Below are 26832 nucleotides of genomic sequence, written 5' to 3' on the forward strand. Positions count from 1 at the left end.
CCCAAAAGGGCATTGTAGAGTTAGAAAAAGTTCCGGGGGGAAACACAACAAAATAATCACAGGGATAGAGGGAAGAAAAGTTGCAGAGTTTCGGACTTTTTAGGTTAGAGAACAGGCAGGTAAGAGGGGACATGAGAGAAGTGTATACATTTATTCATGGCATGGAGAAAATGGATAGAGAAAAGTTTTTCTCCCTCTCTCATAATACAAGAACTCAGGGACAGCCAGTGAAGCTGAATGTTGGAAGGTTCAGGACAGACAAAAGAAAGTCCCTCCTCAGACAGTGTGTAGTTAAACTGTGGAACTGGCCCCCGCAGGAGGCAGTGATGGCCACTGACTTGGATGGCTTTAAAAGAGGATTGGGCAAATCCATGGAGGAGATTAAGGGTGTCAGTGGTTACTCACCATGATGGCTCCACAGCAGCCTCTAGGCTGTAAAATTCTCTCCCATAGAGGTGTGTCATGGAATAACAGGGATGAGAAACTGCAGGCCCAGGGGCCACATATGGTCCTCAGAAGCCTCTCCACCTGGCCCTCAGGAATCTCCCCAGGTCACACACCCTTTCCAGACCACACACTGGTTCTGCTTCTCTCTCTCCTTGAATGTTTTGGTCCAGCTAGAAGTTATACCTGAACTCTGCTAATGTATCCTGTTCACCTGGATGGAGGATTGAGAGGGGATGGGTGAGGGTGTGTTGAAACTAGGAACTCGGCTCACTTCATTGCTCTGCACATTTTCTAGACAGACTCAAAGACCCCTCTATCCTCCTGTCAGACAAGCAAGAGGCATTACTGGGAGTTCAAGGACACATCCCAGCCAGGCAAAAGCACTTAGAGTTGGAAGTAGGTCCGGTGAGGGATGTGACATGGGGAGAAGAGGACTGGCCAGAGGTGAGTTCTGAGGGCCAGATAGAGAGGATTTGGCGACCAGGAATGAGGGTTCCCACCCCTGCTCTTGAAAATCTGGCAATTTGGCTATTTATCATTTGGAGCTGTGACCACTGGCGGAGGAAGAGGAGTGAGGGGGGAGCACACCACCCTGGCAGCGCAATCCCAGTAGAGTGCCATCGCGGCCGCCCCCTGCCCACACTGGGTGCCATACCCCTGCTGGCGGCATGCCCTGGCCCAGGACGTATGCTGCGCACCATGGCCCCAGGACGCGTGCCAGCCTTGCCCCCCGGTGCCAGAGCATGAAGCTCCACCACTGGCTGTGACCACTCTGCTCACTCCTCAAGTGAACCCCTGGCACTTTTTGGAAGGAACCATGTTGCAAGATTCAATCTAATTTTGCCTTGTTGACGAGATCCAAAGCAAGCCAACGCAGCCTCGGCCTTACCTATGAACATAAAAGTGATGTTCCGCCATTCAACCAAGTCTCAGGGAGATAAAAGACCCCAGCATGTGATCTTTTTCAAAAGCACACCTGCGAATTCTTCGGCAAATTCCATTTCCCAAATGCCACCTCTCAACAACCGTAACAGCAACAAAGCAGCCCTGAACAATCCTCCTTTCCCCCAGCTTCACTTCAGTCCAATCCCAGGAACCAGACACTTTATAATATGACAATCCCCCAGCTGAAAGTGCCTTGTCAAAAGGGTTCTTGAGCACTGATTCAAAACAGGGAGAAATCAAGAGTCGCTTCTAAAGTGATCCTGCTTTCTTTGCCCTGGTAATTGACAGAAGATGGAACAGGAGAAGAGGAACGTGTTAGAGGTTTCATATCTTAATAGGGAAACCTGCTGCAACAAAAAGAGCTTCTTCTCTTACTCTGATGGAATAAAATGGCCAGCTGGGGGCAGAGAACAAAGCCAAACTCCTGGTGATGGAGTTGAGGCAGCCCCACACTGGAAACCAGGGTCCATAGCCTCCAACAAAAGCCAGGATGCCATCTTCTGCGACACCAGCTTCCTCTTTCTTTCTCATGAGAAGACAGCAGCCATTTTGGGTGCTGCGATCTCACACAATGTCATGTCACAAACCCTCCCCCGCAAAAAAAACCCACACTTTTGGGGGAACGGCAAACAAAAATGCACATTTGGGGGTGCCTTGTGAAATCGCAGCCCCAGAAAAGGCACTTAAGAGGGGGGGGATTGCAGGGCAAAATCATGTGAGATAACAGCACCCAAAATGGCCACTGACCTCTTGTGAGGGGGGGAAATGATGTCCCTTTTTTATGGGACACTTGGGGGGTATATGGGTCAGAACCATGAGGTGCAGCCAAAGAACAATCCAAGAATGAGAACTGACATAGGGAGTTGCCATATACTGAGTCAGACCACTAGTCCATCTAGCTCAGCATTGTCGACATTATGCTGAGTCAGACCGATGTTCTATCTAGCTCAGTATTGTCTGCAATGACTGAGAGCAACTCTCCAGGGTTTTGGACAGGGAGTCTTTCCCAGCCCTCCCTAGAAATGCTGTAATGGCCTGGGAATCGGATTCAGAGGTTGAACCTGAGGAATCCCAGCCTGCACAGGAGTCCCTGCCTCCAGGACCAGCTGAGCCGGGGCTGGGTCTTGAACCTGAAGGGCCCTCACCTGTGCTGGATCCTCAGGACTAGACAGCAGCTGAATCTGCTCTGGCTCTGTGGGTGATCGAGGACCCATTGCCTGCAGGTGCTCCACTTTCAGCCCTGTCAGAGGAAGGTGAGGTTGCTTCTGGGTCCAGTAACCCTCCAGTCTCTCGTGAGCTGCAGAGGCTCAGGGCAGATAGGCGGAGGGAACTAAGTTCTCACAGGAGGAGTGCTCACCTCCAGGCCAGGAGAGGCGAGTCACCCTATGCCTCGGGGCAGATAAAAGCCAGCCAGCCCAGTCCCAGGTTGCGGGAGCAACATTGTTGGTAACCTGTTCCTGCTGGCACCCTGTCCTGCTCTTCTGCCAGAGTTCCTGACCACACCCAACTCCTTGCCTTGGACCCCGCTTCAGCCTTGACAGACAGCCTCCATACCCCACCCTCGATCTCAGACTGGACTCGGACCATGCCGCACGGTAACCCCCTGGGACCAGCACAGATGCCAGGGGTTGAAGCTGGGATCTTGCAAAACAGATGCTGTACCCCTGAGCTACAGTTCTGCAAGGAACACGACCATTGTTTGAGCAAAATCCCAGGCTTAGCAATACATTTTCTGGCTGGGGAGAGACATTGGCCTCCTGACCTGGAAGGGTGGAGGAAACCTTTCATTATCCAGGAAGACAAGCACATAAGAGTCTGCTGGATCAAGTCAATGGCCCATCTGGTCCAGCATTCTGGTCTCACATTAGTCAAGCAGATGCCAATATGTGAAGCAGGGCTTGAGTGCAATGAAGGTAGAACCTGGCCATTGTGGTGAGCAGGGCTGTCTTTAGCAAATGCGGCACCAGGGTGCAAATATTATCCGCCCAGCACCCCCAAATTACCATGGATAGTGTTGGAGTGGCCGTAGCTGCACACTGCCAGCCATGGGGGGGGCGGGATGCAACTCTCCCCCATGCGGCTGCGAGAGAGCAATCCCCACAGAGGCTTGGGAGGGAAGCTGCTCGCCCACCAGCCTTATGGTTAGCAGGGCACAGCTGACAGGCGTGCAGGGAAAGGGGAGGCCGCCGGCAAAGCCGTGCAGCTCCCCCACTTGCTGGGGCGCCCCTGAGAGGCCAGCGCCCTGGCGCAACACACCATTAAGCCCTATGGGAAAGACGGCTCTGCTGGTGAGTAGCCACTGACAGCCTCATTGTCAATGAATTTATTTAACCACAGATCTACAATTTCCAGAATAGTATAACAACGAATTCTCTCTTCCCAAGGAACCCTGGAAATTGTAGATCTGTATGGGGGGGGGGTCTCCTAATAACTCTCGGGACCCTTAACAAACCACAGTTCCCCGGGGGGGGGGGAGAGGAAGCCATGACTATTAAAGTGGTACAGGAGTGCTTTAAATGCATGGCCCCATATGTGATCAAAGTGACAGCAATGGATTTAAGAGATTGTCTATATATCCATGAACTCTTAAGAATTTTTTATTGCAACAGTGGAGGGATATATATCTTTCCATAAACGAATAAAAAGCCATATATATTAACCCATGTGATTCAGCAGCAGAATATCTGTCAAGAACTCTTAAGATGTTTTATTGCAAAGGTTGTGGAATATAAATCTTTTGCTAAATAATTAAATAAATAAATACCTTAACCCAGTGATTTAGCAGCAGTAGATACATACCAAAAACTCTCAAGATGTTTAGTCACGAAGACACTTGCCCTGAAAGGCAGGATATAAATCTTTTAATAAAGAAATAAAAGAAATACCTTAAGCCTTGTGATTCAGCAGCCATCCAGTTGGGAATATATCAATGGTTCCCACACTTGACTAACAGTGATTGCTCAGGCAAATCACTCCCTAGCTTGATATTTAAAAGTTTACTCATTTCTGCTGGCAACCAGTTTTTTAATTACTCATGTTGTCTATAAAGGCTATGTGATAAATTTTTGGCAAGATTTAATGCCGGCAGTAATTAATATCTTTCCCGGGAGATTATAAAAGTTTCTTGGAAATGTCCCTTCTGTGTATACAAACTAGGCTAGTAATGGGCATAGATATTTCAGTGTCTCCTAACTGTTGACTTTATTACAATATTAACTTCTGTCCAGGTGGTTAGACAGGATCAACAGATTGAAATGACATCTCATCTCCCATCACTTCACAGTGGAGCCAGTTCACACTCTGAGTCATCGGGTGCTGAGAAATCAAGAGGAATTTTGTGGCAGCATGAGCAGTCCGTCAATGGAACCTGCTGTCAGAGGAGATGTTGATTCTCCCTTGCTAAGAACATAAGAAGAGTCTCCTTGACCAAGCCAAATGTCCATCTAGTCAAGCATTCAGTTAACAGAGTAGAAAACCAGATGCTCCAATGGGAAGCCCAAAGCTGGTGGCCATCACCATCTCCTATGGGAGAAAATGCCACAGTTTTGAAGAAGTACTTCCCTGTATCTGACCCAAATCTTAAGAACATAGGAAGAGTCTGGCTGTTGGAATAGGCCCAGCATAGCCCAGAATCCTGTTTCACAGTGGCCAAGCAGATACTGCTGAGAAGCCTACCAGTAGGGCTGGGGGATATCAGGTTTTCAATATCATGATATATCACCAGCTAAATATTGTGGCGCTGTGGGTTAAACCACAGAGCCTAGGACTTGCCGATCAGAAGGTTGGCGGTTCGAATCCCTGTGACGGGGTGAGCTCCCGTTGCTCGGTCCCAGCTCCTGCCAACCTAGCAGTTCGAAAGCACCTCAAAGTGCAAGTAGATAAATAGGAACCGCTCCGGCGGGAAGGTAAACGGTGTTTCCGTGCGCTGCTCTGGTTCGCCAGAAGCGGCTTAGTCATGCTGGCCACATGACCCGGAAGCTGTCTGCGGACAAACGCCGGTTCCCTCGGCCCATAGAGCGAGATGAGCGCCGCAACCCCAGAGTCAGTCACGACTGGACCTAATGGTCAGGGGTCCCTTTATCTTTACCTTTAAATATTGTAATATACTGATATATCACACTGTCTGAAATAAGGATGGAGCTATGTTGAGAAACTGGCTGGCTTCACAGTTTTTCCTGCATCATGATTTTTGCATAGAACACACACACACATCATGATTCACAATATATTGCCAGGTCAAAAATTATGAAGCCGATATCACAATATGGACTTCAAACCAATTTTGGATGATTTATCGCCCAGCCATACCTACCAGCAGGACCTGAGTGCAGCAGAACTTTCCCCGCTTGTAATTCTCAGTGTGTGGTCTTCAGAGGCATACCATCTCCAGTGTTGGAGGTAGAGCATATTCATCATGGCTAGTGGTCTTTGATGACCATCTTCTCCATAAGCTATGGAATTAGCTCCCACAAGAGGCAGTGATGGCCACCAGCTTGGACATCTTTCAAAACATTGGACAAATTCATGGAGGATAGGACTATCAAGGGCTGCTCCGCATGGTGGTTATGGTCTGCCTCCATGGTTGGATGCATTATGCTTCTGAATACCAGTTTCTGGAAACCACAGGAGATGAGAGTGCTGTTGCATTTGAGTCCTGCTTGTTGACTTCCAACTGGGCCATCTGGTTGACCACTGTTAGGAGAGGGTGCTGGACTAGATAGGCTATTGGCCTGATCCAGCAGGCTCTTCTTGTGTTTCTGTTACCAGGACTCAAAGAGTCAACTATTCAACCTCTGCTCTTGAAGTCCCTTGAAAATGACATTGTTCCAGTTAAGATGAGTCAAGAACACAGCCGGCTCCATCTGCAGCCACTGCTTTCATTGTTCATGTTACAAAGCCAATTGAGAGAAAAAGAGACTCGGTGAGATGAAGTCACAATGGGAAATAATTGATATTTGCCACACTTCACTGGGAAAATGAGTGGGGGAGATCTTTGAAAAGAGATATCCTCTCCAAGCTGTTAAGAAACACTCTACCTTCATACATACTCAAGGCAAATTCCCATCTGAACAGTAAATGTGTGATTTTTCAGTCTACAAGTGAAGAGGACATTCTTCCAGCACTTTCAAAATAATAGAACCACAAGACTGAGGGGGTTGAGAAAAAATTGAATGGGAAACTGTGGCCCTCCCATCAAACCCAACAAGAAGGCTATATAACACCAATCCTGTCCCAACTGCATTGGCTGACAATTTAGTTTCCAGGCCCAATTCAAAGTGCTGGTTTTGAACCATAAAGCCTTAAACAGCTCAGGACCACAGTATCTCAAAGACCACCTCTCCTCTTATGAACCAACTTGGGCACTGCAATCATCATCTGAAGCCCTTCTTCGTGTGGCAACACAATGACGGGCCTTTTCTGTGGTGGCTCACCGTTTGTGGGAAGCTCTCCTCAGGGAGGCTTGCCTGGCACCTTCATTACATATCTATAGGCGCCAGACCTAAACATTCCTCTTCTCCCAGGCCTTTGGCTGATTTAATAATCTATGACCTTTGAAACTGGGGGATATTTTTCTGCTACTATGTTATGCATTTTTGTGTTTTTGTAAACCACCCTATGATCCTTGGATAAAGGGCTGTGGGTGGGTGGGTGGGTGGGTGGACAGTCCCTGTCTGCAGGCTTACAAGATAAAAGACATGGCACAGAAGGAAAATAGGATAGGGAGGGTAGAGGATGAATGCAGACTGAGGCAATAATGGAGATGGTCACAGGTTATCAACTCCCTGGGCCAGGCAGATTTGATCGCCAAAGAATTGATGCTTTTGAATTATGGTGCTGGAGGAGACTCTTGAGAGTCCCATGGACTGCAAGAAGATCAAACCTATCAATTCTTAAGGAAATCAACCCTGAGTGCTCACTAGAAGGACAGATCGTGAAGCTGAGGCTCCAATACTTTGGCCACCTCATGAGAAGAGAAGACTCCCTGGAAAAGACCCTGATGTTGGGAAAGATTGAGGGCACAAGGAGAAGGGGACAACAGAGGACAAGATGGTTGGACAGTGTTCTTGAAGCCACCAGCATGAGTTTGACCAAACTGCAGGAGGCAGTGGAAGACAGGAGTGCCTGGCGTGCTCTGGTCCATGGGGTCACGAAGAGTCAGACACGACTAAACGACTAAACCACAACAAGCACCCTCCCAGTAAGACACAGCAACAGTCCATGAGGCAGTGGGTCACTGCTATTCTTCACCACTGTCACCATGCATGGGGAGGAGGGGGAGTACAGGAACATAAGCTTGGAGAAACACCCTATAGCAGGGGTCAGCAAACTTTTTCAGCAGGGGGCCGGTCCACTGTCCCTTAGACCTTTTGGGGGGCTGGACTATATTTTGGAGAGAGAGAGAAAATGAACAAATTCCTATGCCCCACAAATAACCCAGAGAGGCATTTTAAATAAAAGGGCACATTCTACTCATGTAAAAACACGCTGATTCCCGGACTGTCCACAGGCTGAATTTAGAAGGTGATTGGGCCAGATCCGGCCCCCAGGCCTTAGTTTGCCTACCCATGCCTTACAGAGCTGCAAAGCCAGTGGGAACATGAAGAGAAGCTTGGACGGAGGAGCAGAAAGAGTCATTGTTTCTAAACTTACGTTGATACATATGAATTAACATATTTACATTTCATGCACAACTGCATCTCCCTTTCTCTGTTTTCTGTGATGTGGAAGGAGCCACCTTAAAGGTTAATCTGCCCAGGCATAGCAACACTGAAACAAGCAGGCAGAGTTTTTCTATTGTTACTCATTCCGCAAATATTGTGGAGCGAGAGGCCTCGGAGTGAGAAAGAGCCTCTTTTCATGCCCAGAGAGGACGGCATCTCACCGGGGGTGCATTTGTGGCAATCTGTTCGCGATAACATCAAAGATTAAGTGTGCCTTTTTACTTATCTCATGTTTCCCATGCTACTGGTTCATTAGTGTCTTGGCATCCAGCCACCTCTGCGAGGACATTTCCATGCTTCTACAGCGTACATGGAAAGGGAGAGAATTTGTGCGCAGTGAGACACCGAAACCTGGAAACAGGAGGCACGGCCAACGTTGACATTTCTCAATAAGCAATAGATTCACCTGTTCATTCAGAGAGTGGTCTTCAATATGAGCAAGGTAACTCGCAAATAATAGTCATAATAATCCAATTTATTATCTCATTATTTATTTATATTTCACTTTCTCTCCAAGAAGAAGAAGAAGAGTTTGGATTTGATATCCCGCTTTATCACTACCCTAAGGAGTCTCAAAGCGGCTAACATTCTCCTTTCCCTTCCTCTCCCACAACAAACACTCTGTGAGGTGAGTGGGGCTGAGAGACTTCAAAGAAGTGTGACTAGCCCAAGGTCACCCAGCAGCTGCATGTGGAGGAGCGGAGACGCGAACCCGGTTCACCAAATTACAAGACTACCGCCGAGGAGCTTAAGGTGGCATACATAGTTCTCCCCCCGCCACTTTGTCCTCACAACAACCCAGTGAGGTAGCTTAGGCTGAGAGTAAGCAACTGGCCCAAGGTCACCCAGTGAGCTACCTTTGTTATCTTGGAGAACAAAGAATGAGAATGGTCATTCAGATCAAACAAAGACAGAAGGTGGTGTTAATCAAAGTAAGTCTCTGAAAGCCTAGGGATGAATGGAGGGAAGAGTTGCCAACTATTCCATTAGCCCTGCTCCTCTGCCTTTGGAAACAGCTGAGCCTATCACAATGAGGAAGAACTCTGGCTTTTATTTACAGGCTGAGGGCAGCTTTGCCTGCCTTATTTCTGCAAATCAAGCTTGCAGTTCAAGGCATATCAAACTAGGCTGGGCCATGGCCTCAAACTCAAGCCCACAGTCCTTGTCAGAAACCAACGGTAGAAAGGATACACATTTTTTTCAACACTTAGTTGGACAGGTGTGGGCGGTTACAAAGGCTGCCAAGGAAAGTCTCCTGCTGACTTTCTAAAAGAGGTAAAGGCTGGCACCTGTCCATAGGGGAGGCGCTGGCCACTCTGCAGGCTCCCTGGCAAAAACGGACTGCCAATCTGGTAGATGCCAATAGGTAGCACGATTGTTCTCCTGCCATCCCTTCCCACTCGCTCATGGTGGGAAGAGCAGCCAAATGGTGGCAGGCAGGGCAGCTGCTCCAAAGCTGCAGATGGCATTGACTCAAGATGCTGAAAGCATCTCATTCTGGCAGAATCAGTGGTGAGGATGTTGGAAGCTGCTTTCTACTGAGGTGAGATTTTCTGTCCATTTCGGACAGTTTTGTTTGCTCCAGGAGCAAACCAACATGGCACAACTTCAGATGTTGTTTGACCCTTGGCCAGGCTGGCTGGAGTTGATGAGTTGGGTAGTCCAGCAATATCTGGAGAGCCCTATGCCCTCCCTGGGGGTGCCCAGGACTGAAGAGTGGTGTTCCACCACAGAAGTATGGTTCTTCCCTGGGTTCTAATGGAGCAAAGCGTCCACTTCCAGAGAATCTCTTTGGTCATGGCATCCCACAATTGCCATTCAAAATTCTCACCCAAATCTTGCAATGCTATTCTCCAGCCGAGTTTTTAAAAGGCAAATACTGTGCTCAGAAACGCTTTGTGAAGATAGCGTACAAACATACATTATATCAGGCTTTGCAAGCGTGTATATTAGGCAAAATTGCATACAAACTTTTTATATAAGGAGAAATTTGCACTAAAATGCTGATGAATTTTCATCAGGATTCTTTATCTAAAATCTGTAAATTCCAGACATGTCTGGAAGCTGCTTCAGGAAATGGGAGTGACTGGATTCTCCCATTATTACAGCTCATTTGCCTGGACCTGTTTGATTGGGCTAATTGATTTCATTTTGTTCACAGAGGCAGATCCTTTAGTTGTTATATTTTAATAAATATAAGCTATTACCCATAATTCTGTTTCTCTCCAGTCTTCTTCTGGTGTGATGGCTGTAAGTGACAGGTAATTGCTAGGGTCCTTTCATATTAAGCTCACCGAAAGGACTGAGGTGTGAGTGCATTCCTCATTTTATTCCTGGCTATACTCGGTGGGAAGGTTGACACTGGTCAGAATAAAATAAAGGCTGACCTGACTTAATGGCTTTTGCTCTGTTTGCTTTTTGGACAGATGCCAGAGAAGCAGAGAGGCTAATGGCTGTTCCCCTCCCCTCCCTTCAATTCACTCTCTCTACTGGGCTTATTATTTAGCTGAATGCCTTACTCCAGGAGTAGGCAGAAGGTATATTGGGGTCTAATGACAAATGTCTGGCTGATTTGCAGCAGATTAGCAAGTGTCTCTGACTGCCAATGGATTTCCTCCCCCACCAAAGAAAAAAATATTTATCATCTTATCATCAACAGGCACACCACATTTCTCGTAGAATTTGCAATCAGCAGCTAATCTGACAAAGGGCGAAGTGTGAACAAATACGGGGATCTGTAATTAAGCTGTTAAAATCACAAGGATAAATCATGATGCTGCTTTATAGTCAGTTTGCAGTCTCGGGAGAATCAAATTTATGATTTTTGAATGGAACTCCTTCCTTCAAGATGTAATGATGGCCGCCAACTTGGAGGGTCTTAAAAGAGGATTAGACAAACTCATGAAGGAGAATAAAGCTATTGATGGCTGGTTGTAGTCACCGGGAACCACAAGTGGGGAGAATATTGTTGCACTCAAGTCTTGCTGGCTGGCTTCCCACTGGGGCACCTGGTTGACGCTTGTGAGAATAGGATGTATTACTTGATGGGCCTGAGATTGGAAGACTCTTGGGAAACTGCAGCTGGCAATGGCCAACCAATTGTTGAGAGGCTTGAAGTGAGCTTATCATATGATGTCTCTTCCTAGCACAACTACCGTATTTTTTGCTCTATAAGACTCACTTTTTCCCTCCTAAAAAGTAAGGGGAAATGTGTGTGCGTCTTATGGAGTGAATGCAGGCTGTGCAGCTATCCCAGAAGCCAGAACAGCAAGAGGGATTGCTGCTTTCACTGCGCAGCAATCCCTCTTGCTGTTCTGGCTTCTGAGATTCAGAATATTTTTTTTCTTGTTTTCCTCCTCCAAAAACTATGTGCGTCTTGTGGTCTGGTGAGTCTTATAGAGTGAAAAACGCGGTATTTGCATGCTTCTGAGTCATTTAAAAGGGCATGTTCCAAAACAATATGACAGTCAAAACCACAAACACCATTCAAAATTTGCACATCTTCAAATTTATGATGTAGCTCTCCAACCTTCCCCCCTCCCAAATATGCATGTATCAAGGGGATGTGTTTATAAAAAATGAATATATTACAGAAAATAACATAATAAAAGAATGCATTATATAGCATAAATGCTTGCCAAAAAAAATGTACAATGGTCAAAACTACATTAAAAAATTATTTATTAGGAGAAATCCACACTACAGTGCTGAAGAATTTTCTCGAGGATTTGTTTGAAAACAACTTTGTGAATTGCTGAAGAAATATGGATAACTGAATTTAAGACAGGGGGGAAATGAGAAACTGAGAGAACAAAAATGGATAGATTCTTCCCTATGGCAAAGGGAGAAAGCAGAAATGGACTCCTCTGTTTCTGTACGAAGTCCAGTGCTGTGCTTCTGCATGGTATAATTTCCACAGCCACATGACTCAAAGGTGCTTTCTATTTGTTTAACCACTAAGTTATTTCAATGCACTTTAAACCTTGGTGAATAAATGTATCCTGAACATCTTCATTAAGCCTCCATTCAGCTTGCCTTAAAGCCTCTCCATTAACGGGATTGGTTGCCAGGCATCCTTATCAACGGAAATTTTTATCCGGTTGTTCCTGCCCTCAGAAGAGTTTCCTTACTCGTTGAAAAAGGAAAGATAAGACTGAAGGGAAAGAGGGAGGGAGAAAGAATGGTAGAAAATTGCAATGAATTTGGAAATCCTCCCAGAAATCACGTCAAGTTCTTGTGTCCGTTTTCAGCCTAGAATGGAAATTTGCAAGCAAATATGAATGGTATTTGCTGTCGCATTTTTAAAGGCCACACCATATATTGAAAGCACTATGATGCCACTTCAACTGTCATGGCTTCCCCGCAAAGCATCCTGGGAACTGGAATTGGTTAAGGATACTGAGAGTTGTGAGGAGACACCTATTCCCCTCACAGTGTTTCCTGGGAAGAGGGCTTGATGGTTTAAATCATTCTAGGAACTGGACTGGACTGGTTGTAGGTAAACATAGGCAGGGGGGTGGAAGCTAGCTGAAGACCAGAGACCAGTTTCACTTTTCCTCCTTCTCACTGGTCCTCATAACATCTCCACACAGCGCTCCAGAAAGCATTGCCAAGAGGAAGGTGCCCAGGGATGGCCAGTCCGTCAGTGTTTAACGTCTATTGAAAGAATCGGACGCACTTGGCAAACCCACCCAAGGGGTGGGAGGGGGAGGGCCTGGATACGTACTTTGGCTTGGCTTTTTTTGCTGGTGTGATTTATTGATTTGTCTTCTATAAGAAGTTAATCTCACAAAGTGTTCCCGGAGCGCTGAGATACGGCGAAGTGCGTGGGCTGCCCTCAGTCACCTCCCAAATTCCTTTCATTTCACCCATGTCAGTTGAAATATGCGTCACCCCCCCCCCCCAGTAGGAAGGTGGGAGGGAATTGCAGCGTGACCTGTGCAAATGTGCAAATTGCACAAAAGAGGAAGCTCTTCCCCAGTTCAAATCTCACCTTAGCCCTAACACCACAAGACCTACACTCCTAAACCCCGGGAGTAAGTGCCATTGAGTTCAATAGAGCTTACTTCTGAATAGACGAGGCTTCAATCTTAAACCCAGGGAGAAAATCCCAGGGACTATGCAGAGGATTGCCAAGGAAGTTGTCCTTGGTGAGGAACCATCATCGCAGCCCACTGCTACACTGAGCCAAATCAGCAAAACGTCCTTGTGTCATATATTGAATGCAAGAGCCCTGCTGGATGAGGCCAATGGGCCATCTAGTGCAACATCCTGCTCTCACTGTGGCCAACAGCCTACGGGAAGCCCACAAGCAGGACCTGAGGACAACAGGGCTCTGCCTACTTGTGATTCCTAGCAAACTACTGCCACTACCAGTGGAGACAAAACATAGTCATCAAGGCTAGTAGCCTCTTTTTCATTAATTTGTCAAATCATCTTTTAAAGCCATCCAAGTTGGTGGCCATCAGGGCTTCCTATGGGACTACAACTCCCATCAGCTCCAGCCAGCATGGCCAATAGGACATCTGGTAGCCAGCAGGCAAAGGCTTAGCTAATCCTCTGCCTGATCCAACAGCACCATTTCTCATGTAGTTGCACCAGCCCCATAAGTTTGCATGGTGGTGGCCCAGGAGAGGGCATGTATCTCCCATAGCTGCTGAACTCACTCACTCACTCACAGGGTTGCATCTGGTGCCTTCATTATACAGCTTTGGAGAATGCTCTTTAGAGAATGCTGAAGGTGCACCTCTTTATCCTGGCCTTCAAACTGGGAAAGGTATATTTTTAAGACCCACCCTAATATTGTGACTTTACGTTGTTTTAAACTGTTTTTAATGTGTTTTACATTTTCATGAACCGTCATAGGTCATCTTAGGGCAATAAACCAAATCATTATTCTAAGTAGTACTAATAATATTTAAACAGCTTGATCCTTTTGCATGAAGGCCTCCTGCGCCCTGCTCATTGCCATGCCAACAGCAATGTGTCAATCAGAAACCTTTCCTCTGAAAGGCTTGCTAGCTCAGGTTTCTGAAAAGGAGGCATCTCAGCTGATGTGCATGTCGATAAAGGTCAGCTTTAGACCCACTTACATAGAACATTTGACTTTGGCCAAGTGCAAACAGCTCACAGAGCCTCTTCAGTTTTATCTGTGGACACTCTGGATTTACAAGGGCTGCTGGAAGCTCCCTGATAAAAGAAGCACATTGGCAGTGCTGGGTGGTTGCTAGCTAGCAAAGCGTGCCTGGGCTTGTGTAGAAAACATCTATTGACGGGGGCTAAATGAAGTTGTCTCCAACTAAAGAGATAGCAGCCAGATGATGGGAAGATGTGTAGCTGAGTGAGAGGGCAACTGCCTGTCAGCCCCAAATGCCTCCGTCTTTCTGGATGGGTCCCTCGTCCTCAGCCCCAGAGAATCCCTGCCAGTCAGTGCAGACTACAGTGGTACCTCGGGTTAAGTACTTAATTTGACCTGGAGGTCTATTCTTAACCTGAAACTGTTCTTAACCTGAAACACCACTAATGGGGCCTCCTGCTGCTGCAGCGCCACCGGAGCACGATTTCTGTTCTCATCCTGAAGCAAAGTTCTTAACCCAAGGTACTATTTCTGGGTTAGCAGAGTCTGTAACCTGAAGCGTATGTAACCTGAAGCGTATGTAACCCGAGGTACTACTGTATGCTAAGCTAGATGGCCCAAATGGGCTCTTCCAGATGTCCTTTTTATTGCACATTCATGCTGATTTGTGTTCATGATGCTATCAGGGCAGCCATATGCAATCCTGTTCTCAAAACCCTTTGCAGCTGAGAAAGGGTTTGGGCGGTCACACTGCTTCATTTCCACTTCGTATCTCATAACTTCCTGATAAAATCCTGCAACAAATGTTCTGGTTTTTGTTTCGTTCCACTTTTGTTGCACCGTAGCCCCTTGTGGACAGTAATTATGTGGAAGAATTGGGGAAGCACCAGAGAGCAAACTAAAGCAGAACAAACCCACTGCTAATGTGTCAAGAAAAGACCTGAAGTCCCCCACCCGATCCCTGTACCCTCAAGGAGCGTCCCAATAGCTCTACTGTTCCCTAAGCTTCAATCCAGTTGTTCCTGTGGCTTCCTTCATTGCAATTCCAAAGGAGCGCAGCAAATTTTGGGTGTGGTAGAAGTTGGGGAATCTTTTTTCCAGCCCAAGACACATATTCCCTTGTGGGCAACCTTCCAGGCATTGTGTGCCTGCAGAGAGAGGGCCAGAGGCAAAAGTGAGAGGAACCATGGATGTGAATCTTACCTTTTATAAAGAAAAAACTACCCTGCAGCCACACGACTGCCACAGGTTTCTTCATACGCATCTCTCTCTGTCCTCCATGTGGGCAAGCGATAGGGGCAAGGGTCATGGACATATCCCAGCCAGGATAAGGCCTACAAGAAGGGGGTGGGATAGGACCAGTGTGTGGTGCGGCCTGAGAAGGAGTGTGGGTTGGAGAGGGTGCCAAGGGCCAGGCAGAGAGGCCTAGAGGGCTGCATTCAGACCCCAAAACCTGAGGCTCTCCAGACCTGTCACAGAAAGACCAGCGTCAGCCTCTTATCTCACCCATCCTCTGGCTTTTCCGAAACCTTTCCAAAACACTTCTCTCACCTGAGTCAGTGAAGAAGTTCAGTCAGATGCTCACGCATTGTTAATTTATTCTTAAGTGAACGTGCTTAAGCAAGCAGCCTAAACCCTAAAGTTCCCATCATAATCTCATTAAGCACATCTTTAAGGGGGAGATCCTGCAAAACACAACCTCAAATGTCATTTTCCCCACCACCACCACTGCATTTAAGGCCCAGAGATCCTGCCCCGGGTCTGTTTATCACAGTGCTAGGCCCCATCCGCATTATACATTTAAAGCAGTATCAAAGCACTTTAAACAGCCATGTCTTTCTCCAAAGAATCATGGCATGGGAAGTGTACTTTGTTAAAGTGGCTGAAAAGTGTTAGGAAACGCATATTCTTTTTTTAAAGAAAAATTAAGTTTTTACATCAAGTTTAAAGTATATAAAACAAACAGAACAATAACAACAACAAACAAGTGTGGGACAATCAAATTGAAAAGTCTGGGTGCTGTAGCTAATGGAGGTGAATAGGGGTCTCCCAACAACCACAAACTGCACTTCCCAGGATTCCTTGGGAGAAGACATGGCTGTCTCAAGTGGTATGATACTGCTTTACGGTGCAGATGAGGCCCTGGTGGAAACAGCAAGCCTCAAAGCACTTGATCATGGGTTACCCTTCCAAATTTCTCTTGGACCCCATGTAGGTAAGCAGTTCATGGACATGCCCCCTTGAAAGAACAAGTGGGACCACTTATCCAATGTTAGACCTGGAGCCCATTACTCTACGGCCGGCTTAATCAAATGGCCATTGAAGGTGATGTAGATGTCTGACTCCTCGCTGTAGATGCCGTTCTCCCTCTCCCGCTTGAACATCCGCACCCAAACCTCATCCCCTTCGTGGAGGTCGAGCATGAGGCTCTGGCTCTGCATAATGCTCCGCTCGCTGGGCTGCGAGTAGAGAATGGCCACCTCATTGTCGTTCTTCATGATGTGGAGGTAGGTTTCCTTGTAGTTCCAGGTGTGGACATTGAGGTTGAAGAAGTAGATCCCTGGCACATAGCAGAAGAACTTCCCCGTGAACATGTTGAAGTGTTTATAGAGGTTGACAAACTCGGTGTCGAAAGTGACATGCTGGTAGTAGTCAGAACTGTGGAGGGGTTTCCGCCGGCCCACAGAAAAGGCCACGTAATGTTGCTTGCAGGAGTTGCCTGGTAGCCCAATGTGGCCCTTTTGCCCTTTCTGGCCGCTATGACCACGAAGGCCTCGTTCACCCGCTTTGCCTTCCGGGCCAGAAATTCCTCGCTCTCCCATTTCACCTTTTTCACCTGAGGGCACAAGGAGAGGGCAGGTTGTGAAAGTGCTTATCTGCCATGTAGTTGTGGGCTGGAGGGTAGGGGTATCTGGCCAGGACAAAAGTTTGATTGCATTCCTGAATTGCAGGGTGTTGAACTAAATAACCATTTGCATCCCTTCCAACTCCATAGAATCATAGAGTTGGAGGCCAGGCAAGAACATAAGAAGAGCCTGCTGGATCAGGCCAATGGCCCATCTAGTCCAACTTCCTGTTCTCAGAGTGGACAACCAGATGCCTGTATGAAGCCCACAAGCAGAGCCTGAGCACAAGATCACGTTCCCCTCCTGCACTTCTCAGCTACTAGTATTCAGAAGTGTTGCAGGCTTAGCCAAAGGAGGCAGAGTATAGCCATCATGGATTGGAGTCACTGATAACCTTCACCTCCATGAATTTGTCTAATCCTTTTTTAAAGCCATCCCAGATGGTGGCCACCACTGCCTCCTGCAGGAGTGAGTTCCATAGTTTAACTATGCACTGAGTGAAGAAGTACCTTCTGAATCTTTTAATCTCCAGGAGCCAGTTTGCAAAGCTAGAATTCAGTTTTGGCACATGTGAAGTAAGGAGCGATGCCAATAATGAATGGATTTTGAACAAGTGGTATTAAACATATCTATAGTTTACTTGAATGACCACCTTTACCTGTATACGTGCCCTCATGCTGATATTTGCTTCTGGGGTCCTTCTGGATGCCCACTGCTGAGAGGGCTCAAGTTGGCATGCACAGACAGTAGATCTCTGCAGGCCTCGTAGCTGAGCTGTGCATATATCCCTCTTCAAGGCTATCTTTTACTGAGATTGGGATCAGCCTGAGTGCTACAGAAAAGCTCCTTAAAATATTCTGGATCCAAGCCAGCGTTACTACTATAGCTTGATAATTTCTCTTGCTCTTGGCTGTGTATCACTTTGTGAGGGCAAAGCCCTAAAAAGCAACTTAAGGAAAATAAAGGTAAAGGGAACCCTGACCATTAGGTCCAGTCGTGACCGACTCTGGGGTTGCGTGCTCATCTCGCTCTATAGGCCGAGGGAGCTGGCGTTTGTCTGCAGACAGCTTCCGGGTCATGTGGCCAGCATCACTAAGCCACTTTTGGTGAACCAGAGCAGCACACGGAAACGCCGTTTACCTTCCTGCCAAAGCGGTCCCTATTTATCTACTTGCACATGACGTGCTTTCGAACTGCTAGGTTGGCAGGAGCAGGGACTGAGCAACGGGAGCTCACCCCATCACGGGGATTCGAACCGCCGACCTTCTGATCGGCAAGTCCTAGGCTCTGTGGTTTAACCCACAGTGCCACCCGCGTCCCGTAAGGAAAATAAAAGGTAAAGGTACCCCTGCCCGTACAGGCCAGTCTTGACGGACTCTGGGGTTGTGCGCCCATCTCACTCAAGAGGCCGGGGGCCAGCGCTGTCCGGAGACACTTCCGGGTCACGTGGCCAGCGTGACAAAGCTGCATCTGGCGAGCCAGCGCAGCACACGGAAACGCCGTTTACCTTCCCACCAGTAAGCGGCCCCTATTTATCTACTTGCACCTGGGGGTGCTTTCGAACTGCTAGGTTGGCAGGCGCTGGGACCGAGCAACGGGAGCGCACCCCGCCGCGGGGATTCGAACCACCGACCTTTCGATCGGCAAGTCCTAGGCGCTGAGGCTTTTACCCACAGCGCCACCCGCGTCCCTCGTAAGGAAAATACTTTTAGGTAAATACATAAACGTTGTTCAGCTGGGAGACGGAATTAAGGGATGAAGGTAAAGGTAGCTAAGTCATGAGGACGGCCCCTACAGGAACGTCCATCCATCACCAGATTAGTCAGCACCGAATTGTTTGCAGCTGAATGTGTGAATTTGTTCCAGTGAAAAAAGAGTACATTTAAAATGAGGTTGAGTGCTTTTCCTTTCCAACTGGTCATTATGAGAACTCTGTAACTAAGAAACAGAGCCTGGGTTTGCTTTCTCCACCTCCTCCCTCCAAAGCCTTTTTCCTTTTGTGCTGTGCCTTTTCAGTTATAAGACGGAGGGTAAGGACCGTCATCATTGACATTATTGACATTCATAAGCCTTTGGTGGGGAGATGGGGATGTTGAAAAGCAGGGTTTTTTTTAAAAAAAAGTATGTTGCAAATCAATAAATAATCAATATCTATGGTTTCTGAATGCTATGCACACACACTAGCTTCATTGCTGGATGCTGCAGACATTGAGTGGTACATGTGCCCATGTGAAGCGACTCTTGAAGGGAAGAAGGACTAACCTTGGACAGCTGCTTACCTTTCAAGATTGTGATGTTGATGGTGGGCTGGATCCTGGGCATGGCATAGACGGAGTCGCTGGTCATTCGAGTGTAGCGGGAAGCGGTGATGGAGCTGGGCTGCTCAGCCGGCCCGCAGCATCGCACGCATGATGAAACCCTCCGGGCCTCTCTCTTTGGGAAGGCCTTTTCACCCAGTGGTCTTGTGGCATGCAGAGAAGAAGCCAGGAGCAGGAGAAGGGGCACCCTCATCTTGGACTAGCCAAATGAGAAGGAAGAAATGTTTTCCAGGGAGAGGGAAGGGACTCGGGGCCACCTAACTTACCCTTGCATTGCAGGCGTCTTGCTGAATCAGGGACCCCACCAACAACAACAACAACTGGTGGTGGTGGTTTTTTCCTGGCTGTCTTCTGAATTTATGGCTAATTTTAATTTTTTTATGTTGTGCTCCTTGGGCAGCCTTTTTGTATCTCCATTGCCTGCTGCTTAAAAACTGCGGGGTTATTTTGGTTGCCCTTTTCTGAAGCTTTTCCAACTCAACAAAAAACTGTTGCTTTAATTTAGTGCTTTTTTTCTAAAAAAAATGTTTAGGGGTACTCAAGAAAATCATCATTTTATAGTTCAAATTGGGGAAAAATAAACACAGTAAATGGACAAAAGTACAAAGATTCACAAAATGTTTAGGTCATGCGTATCCCCAGGAAAAAAGCACAGCTTTAACTTATTTTCTTCCACAACACGCCTGATCCTTTTTCAGCTCAGGACTCTCTCTCTCTCTCTCTCTCTCTCTCTCTCTCTCTCTCTCTCTCTTTAAAAAAAAAGGTTTTCTGACACCTTTGCTTCGCATGCAGCTGAAGATCGGTAGGAAAAGAGAAAATGCATCAAATCTATTATTAACTATTTTGCCAGAGAAACATCCACCCCACAGTCTCATTTATCTGCTGTAGCTACCTATATATAAAATGATGGATGAGTGCAGTGGGCCTGCGGTGTCTGAACATGGCAAAAACCGATCAAAGCCCTATTTGCTCACCACGACAGGTGCTTCAACAATGCAGGGTAGTAAAAAGAGTGATGGGTGAAAGGAAGCATCCTGGGGTCTAGGACACATATTTTGGCTTATTAGGTTGTTGTGGAAAAGAAAGACACCTTCTATTAGTCCCGAAGTCACTGTGTTTAGTTTCCCCCACTTCCACCTTAACAGCAAAAATTTGAAGGATCACCTGCTAAGCAGTCATGGGACATTAGCAGGAATACGCTAGACACCTGTAGTCAAAGATTTGGCTTGTGAGTTCAAATCATTATGTGGAATTATGTGCGTAGCCTGGTCCATGAGGCCAAATAGGGACACTGCCCCACCAGTCTCAGCCTGTCCTCAACAAGTCCCCATCTGCCTGTTTTCTTACCCTTTTGGGGAGGGTCAATTGATGTTTGATATTGTTTCTTTCCTTGAGAAAGCAGGCCTTGCATCTGCTGAGGTTTAATTTTTGAGCTTCTGGAGCTCAAGGACATCACACCATGCTTACACCATACCCAAACAAACATTGCTTAGTACAGATAACATCTCAGCTTACTGTGCTTCTCAGTGTCCCCGTTATATGCAGATACAAATCCTTCAGAGGTGAAGTGGTCGTCATTTTTACTTGCCATGAACTCACCCAGTTTAAGCTCGTCGTTTTCCCCTGTGGCATTACTAACGATCCAAAAGCTTGGCTGTCCTTGCAGTTTTATGAGAGGGTGTCCTAGAGAAACTGAGAAAACATCATCAATTCATATTGGGAGCCTGTTAAGTCCCCCATTCAAATTTCACCTCCAGTAGAAAAAGAAGAAGAGTTTGGATTTGATATCCTGGTTTATCACTACCCAAAGGAGTCTCAAAGCGGATAACATTCTCCTTTTCCCTTCCTACCCCACAACAAACACTCTGTGAGGTGAGTGGGGCTGAGAGACTTCAGAGAAGTGTGACTAGCCCAAGGACACTGCATGTGGAGGAGCAGGGAATCGAACCCAGTTCACCAGATTACGAGTCTACCGCTCTTAACCACTACACCACACTGGCTCTCTAGGTGACCTTGAACCAAGAGTCACCAACATGGCACAAGTGGTCACACTGGCACCCCGATTTCTTTTCTGGCACCCATGTTTGAGCAAAACTCACACACTGACTTCCTGCTTGAGGGTGGCTGCCTTTTTCTTTCTTGAAAAGCACATAGAGGAGGAAGTTGGGAAAGTGGTCCTCTTTCCCTCTCCCTCTTTCAGCTCTATGTGATTTTCACGTCTCAGATAAATTATAGTGGAAGTTATAAGAGTTGTGTGGCCCCCATGGCACATGCTCAAAAATCCGAAAGGTTGGTACCCCCCCCCCCCCGCTATCTTAAAAAAAATCACCCTTTTTTCAGACTCTGCTTCCCCATCTGAAATAAGGAAATATGAATACTGCACACATGCCCCAGAATATTTCATAGCTGAATATAGGGACATAATTGCAACTTCATACTCTTGGGTACTTTTTTCCTATGGAAGTCCGAGCAAGGCATTGTGGCTGATGTGTTGCTACCATCGGAAAGAGAAGCCCCAAATGTCCTCTTCTCTGTAGTATTTAGTAACAGAGTACATGGCAGGACGTCTTTCCATTATGAGTTTTGTCACCTCCATCTCTTTTCATTGGTCTGCTACTTTCAGGGGTGGGGAAACTCAGAGTGCAATGGCATCACATCCAAGAGCTCAGTGGTATTATTATTGTTGTTGTTGTTGTTAAAATTTGTATACTGCCCTTCATCCACAGATCTCAGGGTGGTTCACAACAGAAAAATATAATACAAAAGCACAACATACATAAAAAAGAACAAAAAACTCAAACCCATAATATTGAGAAAGAGCGAGGGTCTGACTTGGTATAAGGCAGCCTCCTATGGCAAAAACTGGGGCACCTTTAGGCCTGATCCAGGAAATTAATCCTAAAGTCTCTCTCCCCTTGGCACAAGAAAGAGTCAACAAAAGGCTTGGAGAGGGAGTTAAAGAGCTAAGCTGATGGCCAGGGGCCAAAAGGCAAGACCGAGATTACATTTCTCTGGGAGTATTCAAAGCTGATCATGTTATTGAGAAGAAATCCTTATCTTTGAAGTGGAGGAAAAGGGAACCAGACCAATTGCTGGCTCGAAGATTATGGGAGCTTTTTCATTGCAAAGTCAGGAAACACAGCGGGGTTGTACTAAAATCGATAGTGGTGTTAATTTGAAACTGGCAAGTACTTATCTTTTGTCATGGTGACCAGTGGTGTAGCGTGGGGGTGCAGGGGGGCCCGGCCGCACCGGGCGCAACATCTGGGGGGGCACACTCGCAGCTCTCTGCCCCTACCTGGCTCACTCACTCTCTCTCACTGCAGTGCTGGCTGTGAGAATCCGATCCGAGCCGCCGGGTCGCCGCCCACTGTGGAGGGGGGTGCCAGGCGTGCGGGTTAGGGGGTGCAAATTACTTGCCTTGCCCCAGGTGCTGACAACCCACGCTACGCCAATGGTGGTGACTCCTGTTCTTAGGAACAAAGTAATCCACTTTAGGCCAAGTCAGGCCATTGGTCCAACTTGCTCAGGATTTCCTACACTGACTGGCAACAGCTCTCCAGGGTTTCTGGCAAGGGAATACGCTTCAACAGTCCCAATTTTCCCAGGAAAGCTCCAGAATGTCTAAAGCCATCATGGCTTCTGTTTTGACCCCAGGGGCGCCCAATTTCTCCCGGCCAGTGGACGGGGGCAGCAGTGGCATTGGGAAGGAGATATGAGGGCTCCTCCCCTTTCCCCGAACATGGTGCCCTTCCAGGACCTTCTGAACTACAACACCCATCGGCCACCCAGGTTACCTTGCTGTGGAATGGGAGATCTGAAGGTGCTGTCTCCTTCACTTCGTCTTCCTCTTGGCTTCAGAGCTTCCCATGGACTGGGGTCACTTTCTTCTGTGCGTTTGGGCAGACAGCAGGGGCTGGCGTTGGTTCTCTAGCACCGTGTTGTTGGAGTCACGAAAAGGGATGGAGATTTCGGCAAGGAAGCTTTGACTTCAGAAAAGAAGTGCAGCTACAACAATGGTCAAAGTGTTTACAGTGTTTTCTGCTGCTTCTGGGAACATCCTGCTGATATAAGACCCTCTGCCGCCAAATGTTTTTGAGACATTTTGATAGTGTTAGTAGCCAAAACAAGTGGTGGTTCAAGGATTTTTGAGAAGAGAGAGACTGTGTTTTTCTGTGTATAAGACTAGGTTGTTGGTTTTTTATACCAAAAAATAGGCTTTAAATTGGGGCTCATCTTATACATGGGTAGTGCTGAGGGGTGTTTTCTGATTTTGGAGTCCCCAAAATAGGGGTGTCTTATACATGGGGGTGTCTTATAGACGAAAAAATGTGTGTGTGTGTGTGTGTGTGTGTGTATCTCCCATGCAACTATTAAGCTCACTTTTCACCTTCCCAACTGTATTTCTTCATGCTAAGCTAGAATCGTAATGAGGCACTAGAAATCCTCCCGAAGGGGCTGTATAATGACAGCCTTGCATTTTTAGGTATATATAGGAAGGCATGGAAAAAGAGGGTATAGAAATGGAAAAGGCACAGATTTCCTGCATTATTGTGACATACATTGTAATGTATAATTATCTTTATTTATTAGTCGCATTTTTGCACTCAGGTGTCTCAAAGTGATTTACAGAATAAAAACAGAAACAGCAGTTCTACACATGCAATGAATGGCCAGGTTTTGCCTGAGGGCCAAATTAAGATGTGGCATTAAGCATGCAAAATACTAATAATTAATAACAATTAGTCATAATAGTAGTATGTATTATGATTTTTTTCTTATTAATCACCTTCCACAATGCATCTCAAGGTGATGTACAATAAAAATGATAAAAAGAACACAAAAAACAACAGAAATGTGTGTGTGTTGTCCTTATATTCCTGCTCTTTCTCCATGGGGCTCAAGGTAGAAGACATGATTTCCTCCTCCTCATTTAATCCCCACAACAACCCTGTGAGGTAGGTTTGGCTGAGAGGCAGCAACTGGCCCAAGGTCATCCAGTGAGATTCATAGCTGAGTAGGGATTTGAACCCTGGTCTCTCAAATCCTGGTCTGACACTCTAACGCTAACTAATACAGCACACTGACTAGATAGATAGATAGATGATAGATGATAGATAGATAGATAGATAGATAGATAGATAGATGATAGATAGATAGATAGATAGATAGATAGATAGATAGATAGATAGATAGACACTTAGACAGACAGACAGACAGGTACCAAAGGATGCCCATGATAGAGACCCATTCATCCAGCTAGGAAAGCTTATCAGAACAGAATTAGTAGCAGTAGTAGCACCCTGCCCCAGCCACTCTTCAGTTGTTTCCAGAAAGTGCAGAAAGTGGGTGCCTGTTGTATCCCCACAGAACAGGGGCAGCCACACTGGAAAGCCTGTTTGCATGAGTTCACAAAGGCTCCAGGGGGCTGCAGACCCATTTTGCCCCGTGAACAGACCCCCTTCATAAATATGGTTGCCAGCTGACCAGAAATCAGCCGGTGAATCTTGGCACGGCAAGAAAATGAGCATTGTCCCCTGCTAAATGTTCGTTATGCGTATCTGTTCTATTCTCTGCTGAGGCAACAGTGTGAACACCCAGAAAGGGAATATTTCCCCTTCTGAAGATAATGTAAGCTTTCTCCCCTCATCATCAGGCAAGGGATCCTGCACTGTCAACAGTCATAGCACAAGCAGATATCTCCTCCTTGGGGAAAGCTTTGCCTGTTGAATTTCTGCCTGTCGTGCAGCCGTTAATAGCAGAGGAGCCCTACCAGAAGGCAGGGTGGCAACCCTAATGGGCTGTCTTGGGCTGAAACGGAGAGCTGAATCATCATCTCAACACATTAAGTTTTTTTAAAAAATGCCGTTGAGTCAGAAGCAGAGCTCTTTCCATTACAGTTATGTTCCTGGCAAAGGGGAAACCCAGGTTTCATACCGTTTCCAGCCAAAAGTATTGGCTAGCAATGATCCCTCACTTTTTGTTCTTTTCCTAGTAGGGGAAAGTGGCTGCAAAGTCAGATTTAATAATTTGATGCAAAGTCAGATTTGCTTTAATTTTCCTCGAATGTCTGCAAAGTTGCATATATTAGAGGAACGTGTGCATAAGAATGCATACATTTGTGAAAATAGCATATTGTTACAGAAGTTGGGCGCCACCCCCACTCTCTACCGAGCAGAAGCAAGGTTCCAGGGGGTTCCATCCAGGCGCTCACCCAGAGGAGGCTATCATAGCTTTAAGAAATATGGTTTATTCGCCTATTTACACCTTCAGTCTGCATGGAGGGAGTCCAGCTCTTACAGATTGGTCATTTCCAGCAGACCTTGTCCCCTACAGCAGTGCAGCACTGGGGGCAAAGGCATCTCTCCCAGCCAGCCTTCAGCCTTCCCACCCAAGATGGATCTCTGTCTGTCCTCTCCCTTCTTCTTCCCAGCACCCTTTACTCTAATGCATCTCTTTTCCTGACACCTCAAACACACACCACATCACCATGGCAACCTTTGTCCACCCAGGCCCAAGAATTCCTTTCCGGTGGGCCATCAACACCTTTTGTCATGTTAATGCCTCTATCCCAAGTGAGGCCCTGGCTTGGAAAGGAAGCTTAGCCTGTATTTTTCCACTGGCTTCCAATCTTCCCTTCTATACTCCAAATAATCAAAATCCTATCATTTATTAATTTCTAGAGTTTAAGCGGGGTCGCTCCCCCCCCCCAAATCTATAACAATATCTTTTTAAAAATGCATTGTGTTTGGACAAATGTCCTGGAAAAAAATGTATCTATTAGGCAAATTACCGTATTTTTTGATCCATAAGACGCACTTTTTTCCTCCTAAGAAGTAAGGGGAAATGTCTGTGCATCTTATGAAGCGAATGTGTGGTCAGTCGCTGGCTCCCTTTCCAGCCCTGGCCCCTATAAAAACAGAATTTTCCCCCTCAAAAATTGGGGGCTTTTCCCCTTTGCAAAAGAAGGTGCACAACTGTGAGCTGATCCCCCCAAAACAGGGCTTTCCCCCTTTCCTCCTCTAAAAACTAGGTGAGTCTTATGGTCAGGTGCGTCTTATGGAGCGAAAAATACAGTATTTCCTACAATGCAGACAATGCTTAAGGAACACACACACACAAATGCAGAGAACTGAACTGGAAAAGGGAGGTTGGAAAAAAATTGGGGAAAAAAGAGAAAGTGAGAAACTGAAATTGATAGATTCATCCACCTTTCCCCATTGGCAAGGACAAGGCACTCTTCTCTTGGCCCTACAGCATTAAGTAGGGTTGCCATACATCCGGAATTTCCCAGACATATCTGGAATAATGCAGTCAGCAGCAGTGTCCTGGCAGAAACTGGCATAATGTCCAGGAAAATCCGAACAGTGCCGTTTTCCCCGAATTTCCATTTAAAAAAATAGCTCCCAAAGCTCAGCAACTTTTCCCTCTGGATTTTCACTGCTTGGAATCAGGCAACCCTATAGCAGAAAGCCATG

At 46.6% G+C, this 26832-nt stretch overlaps 1 protein-coding gene across 1 annotated transcript; it reads right to left on the reverse strand.

The window, feature by feature from the left end:
* Positions 1 to 15950: 15950 nt before the first annotated feature.
* On the reverse strand, positions 15951 to 19547 carry C1QTNF8 (C1q and TNF related 8). Its single transcript, XM_028706785.2, has 2 exons — positions 19316 to 19547; positions 15951 to 17026 (listed from the first exon to the last, which is right to left on the reverse strand). The coding sequence occupies exons 1-2, from the start codon at positions 19545 to 19547 to the stop codon at positions 16479 to 16481; spliced, it is 780 nt and encodes a 259-aa protein (XP_028562618.2). The 3' UTR covers positions 15951 to 16478.
* Positions 19548 to 26832: the final 7285 nt, after the last annotated feature.

The sequence above is a fragment of the Podarcis muralis genome, chromosome 14 (assembly GCF_964188315.1).
Source record: "Podarcis muralis chromosome 14, rPodMur119.hap1.1, whole genome shotgun sequence".
Lineage (NCBI taxonomy): Eukaryota > Metazoa > Chordata > Lepidosauria > Squamata > Lacertidae > Podarcis > Podarcis muralis.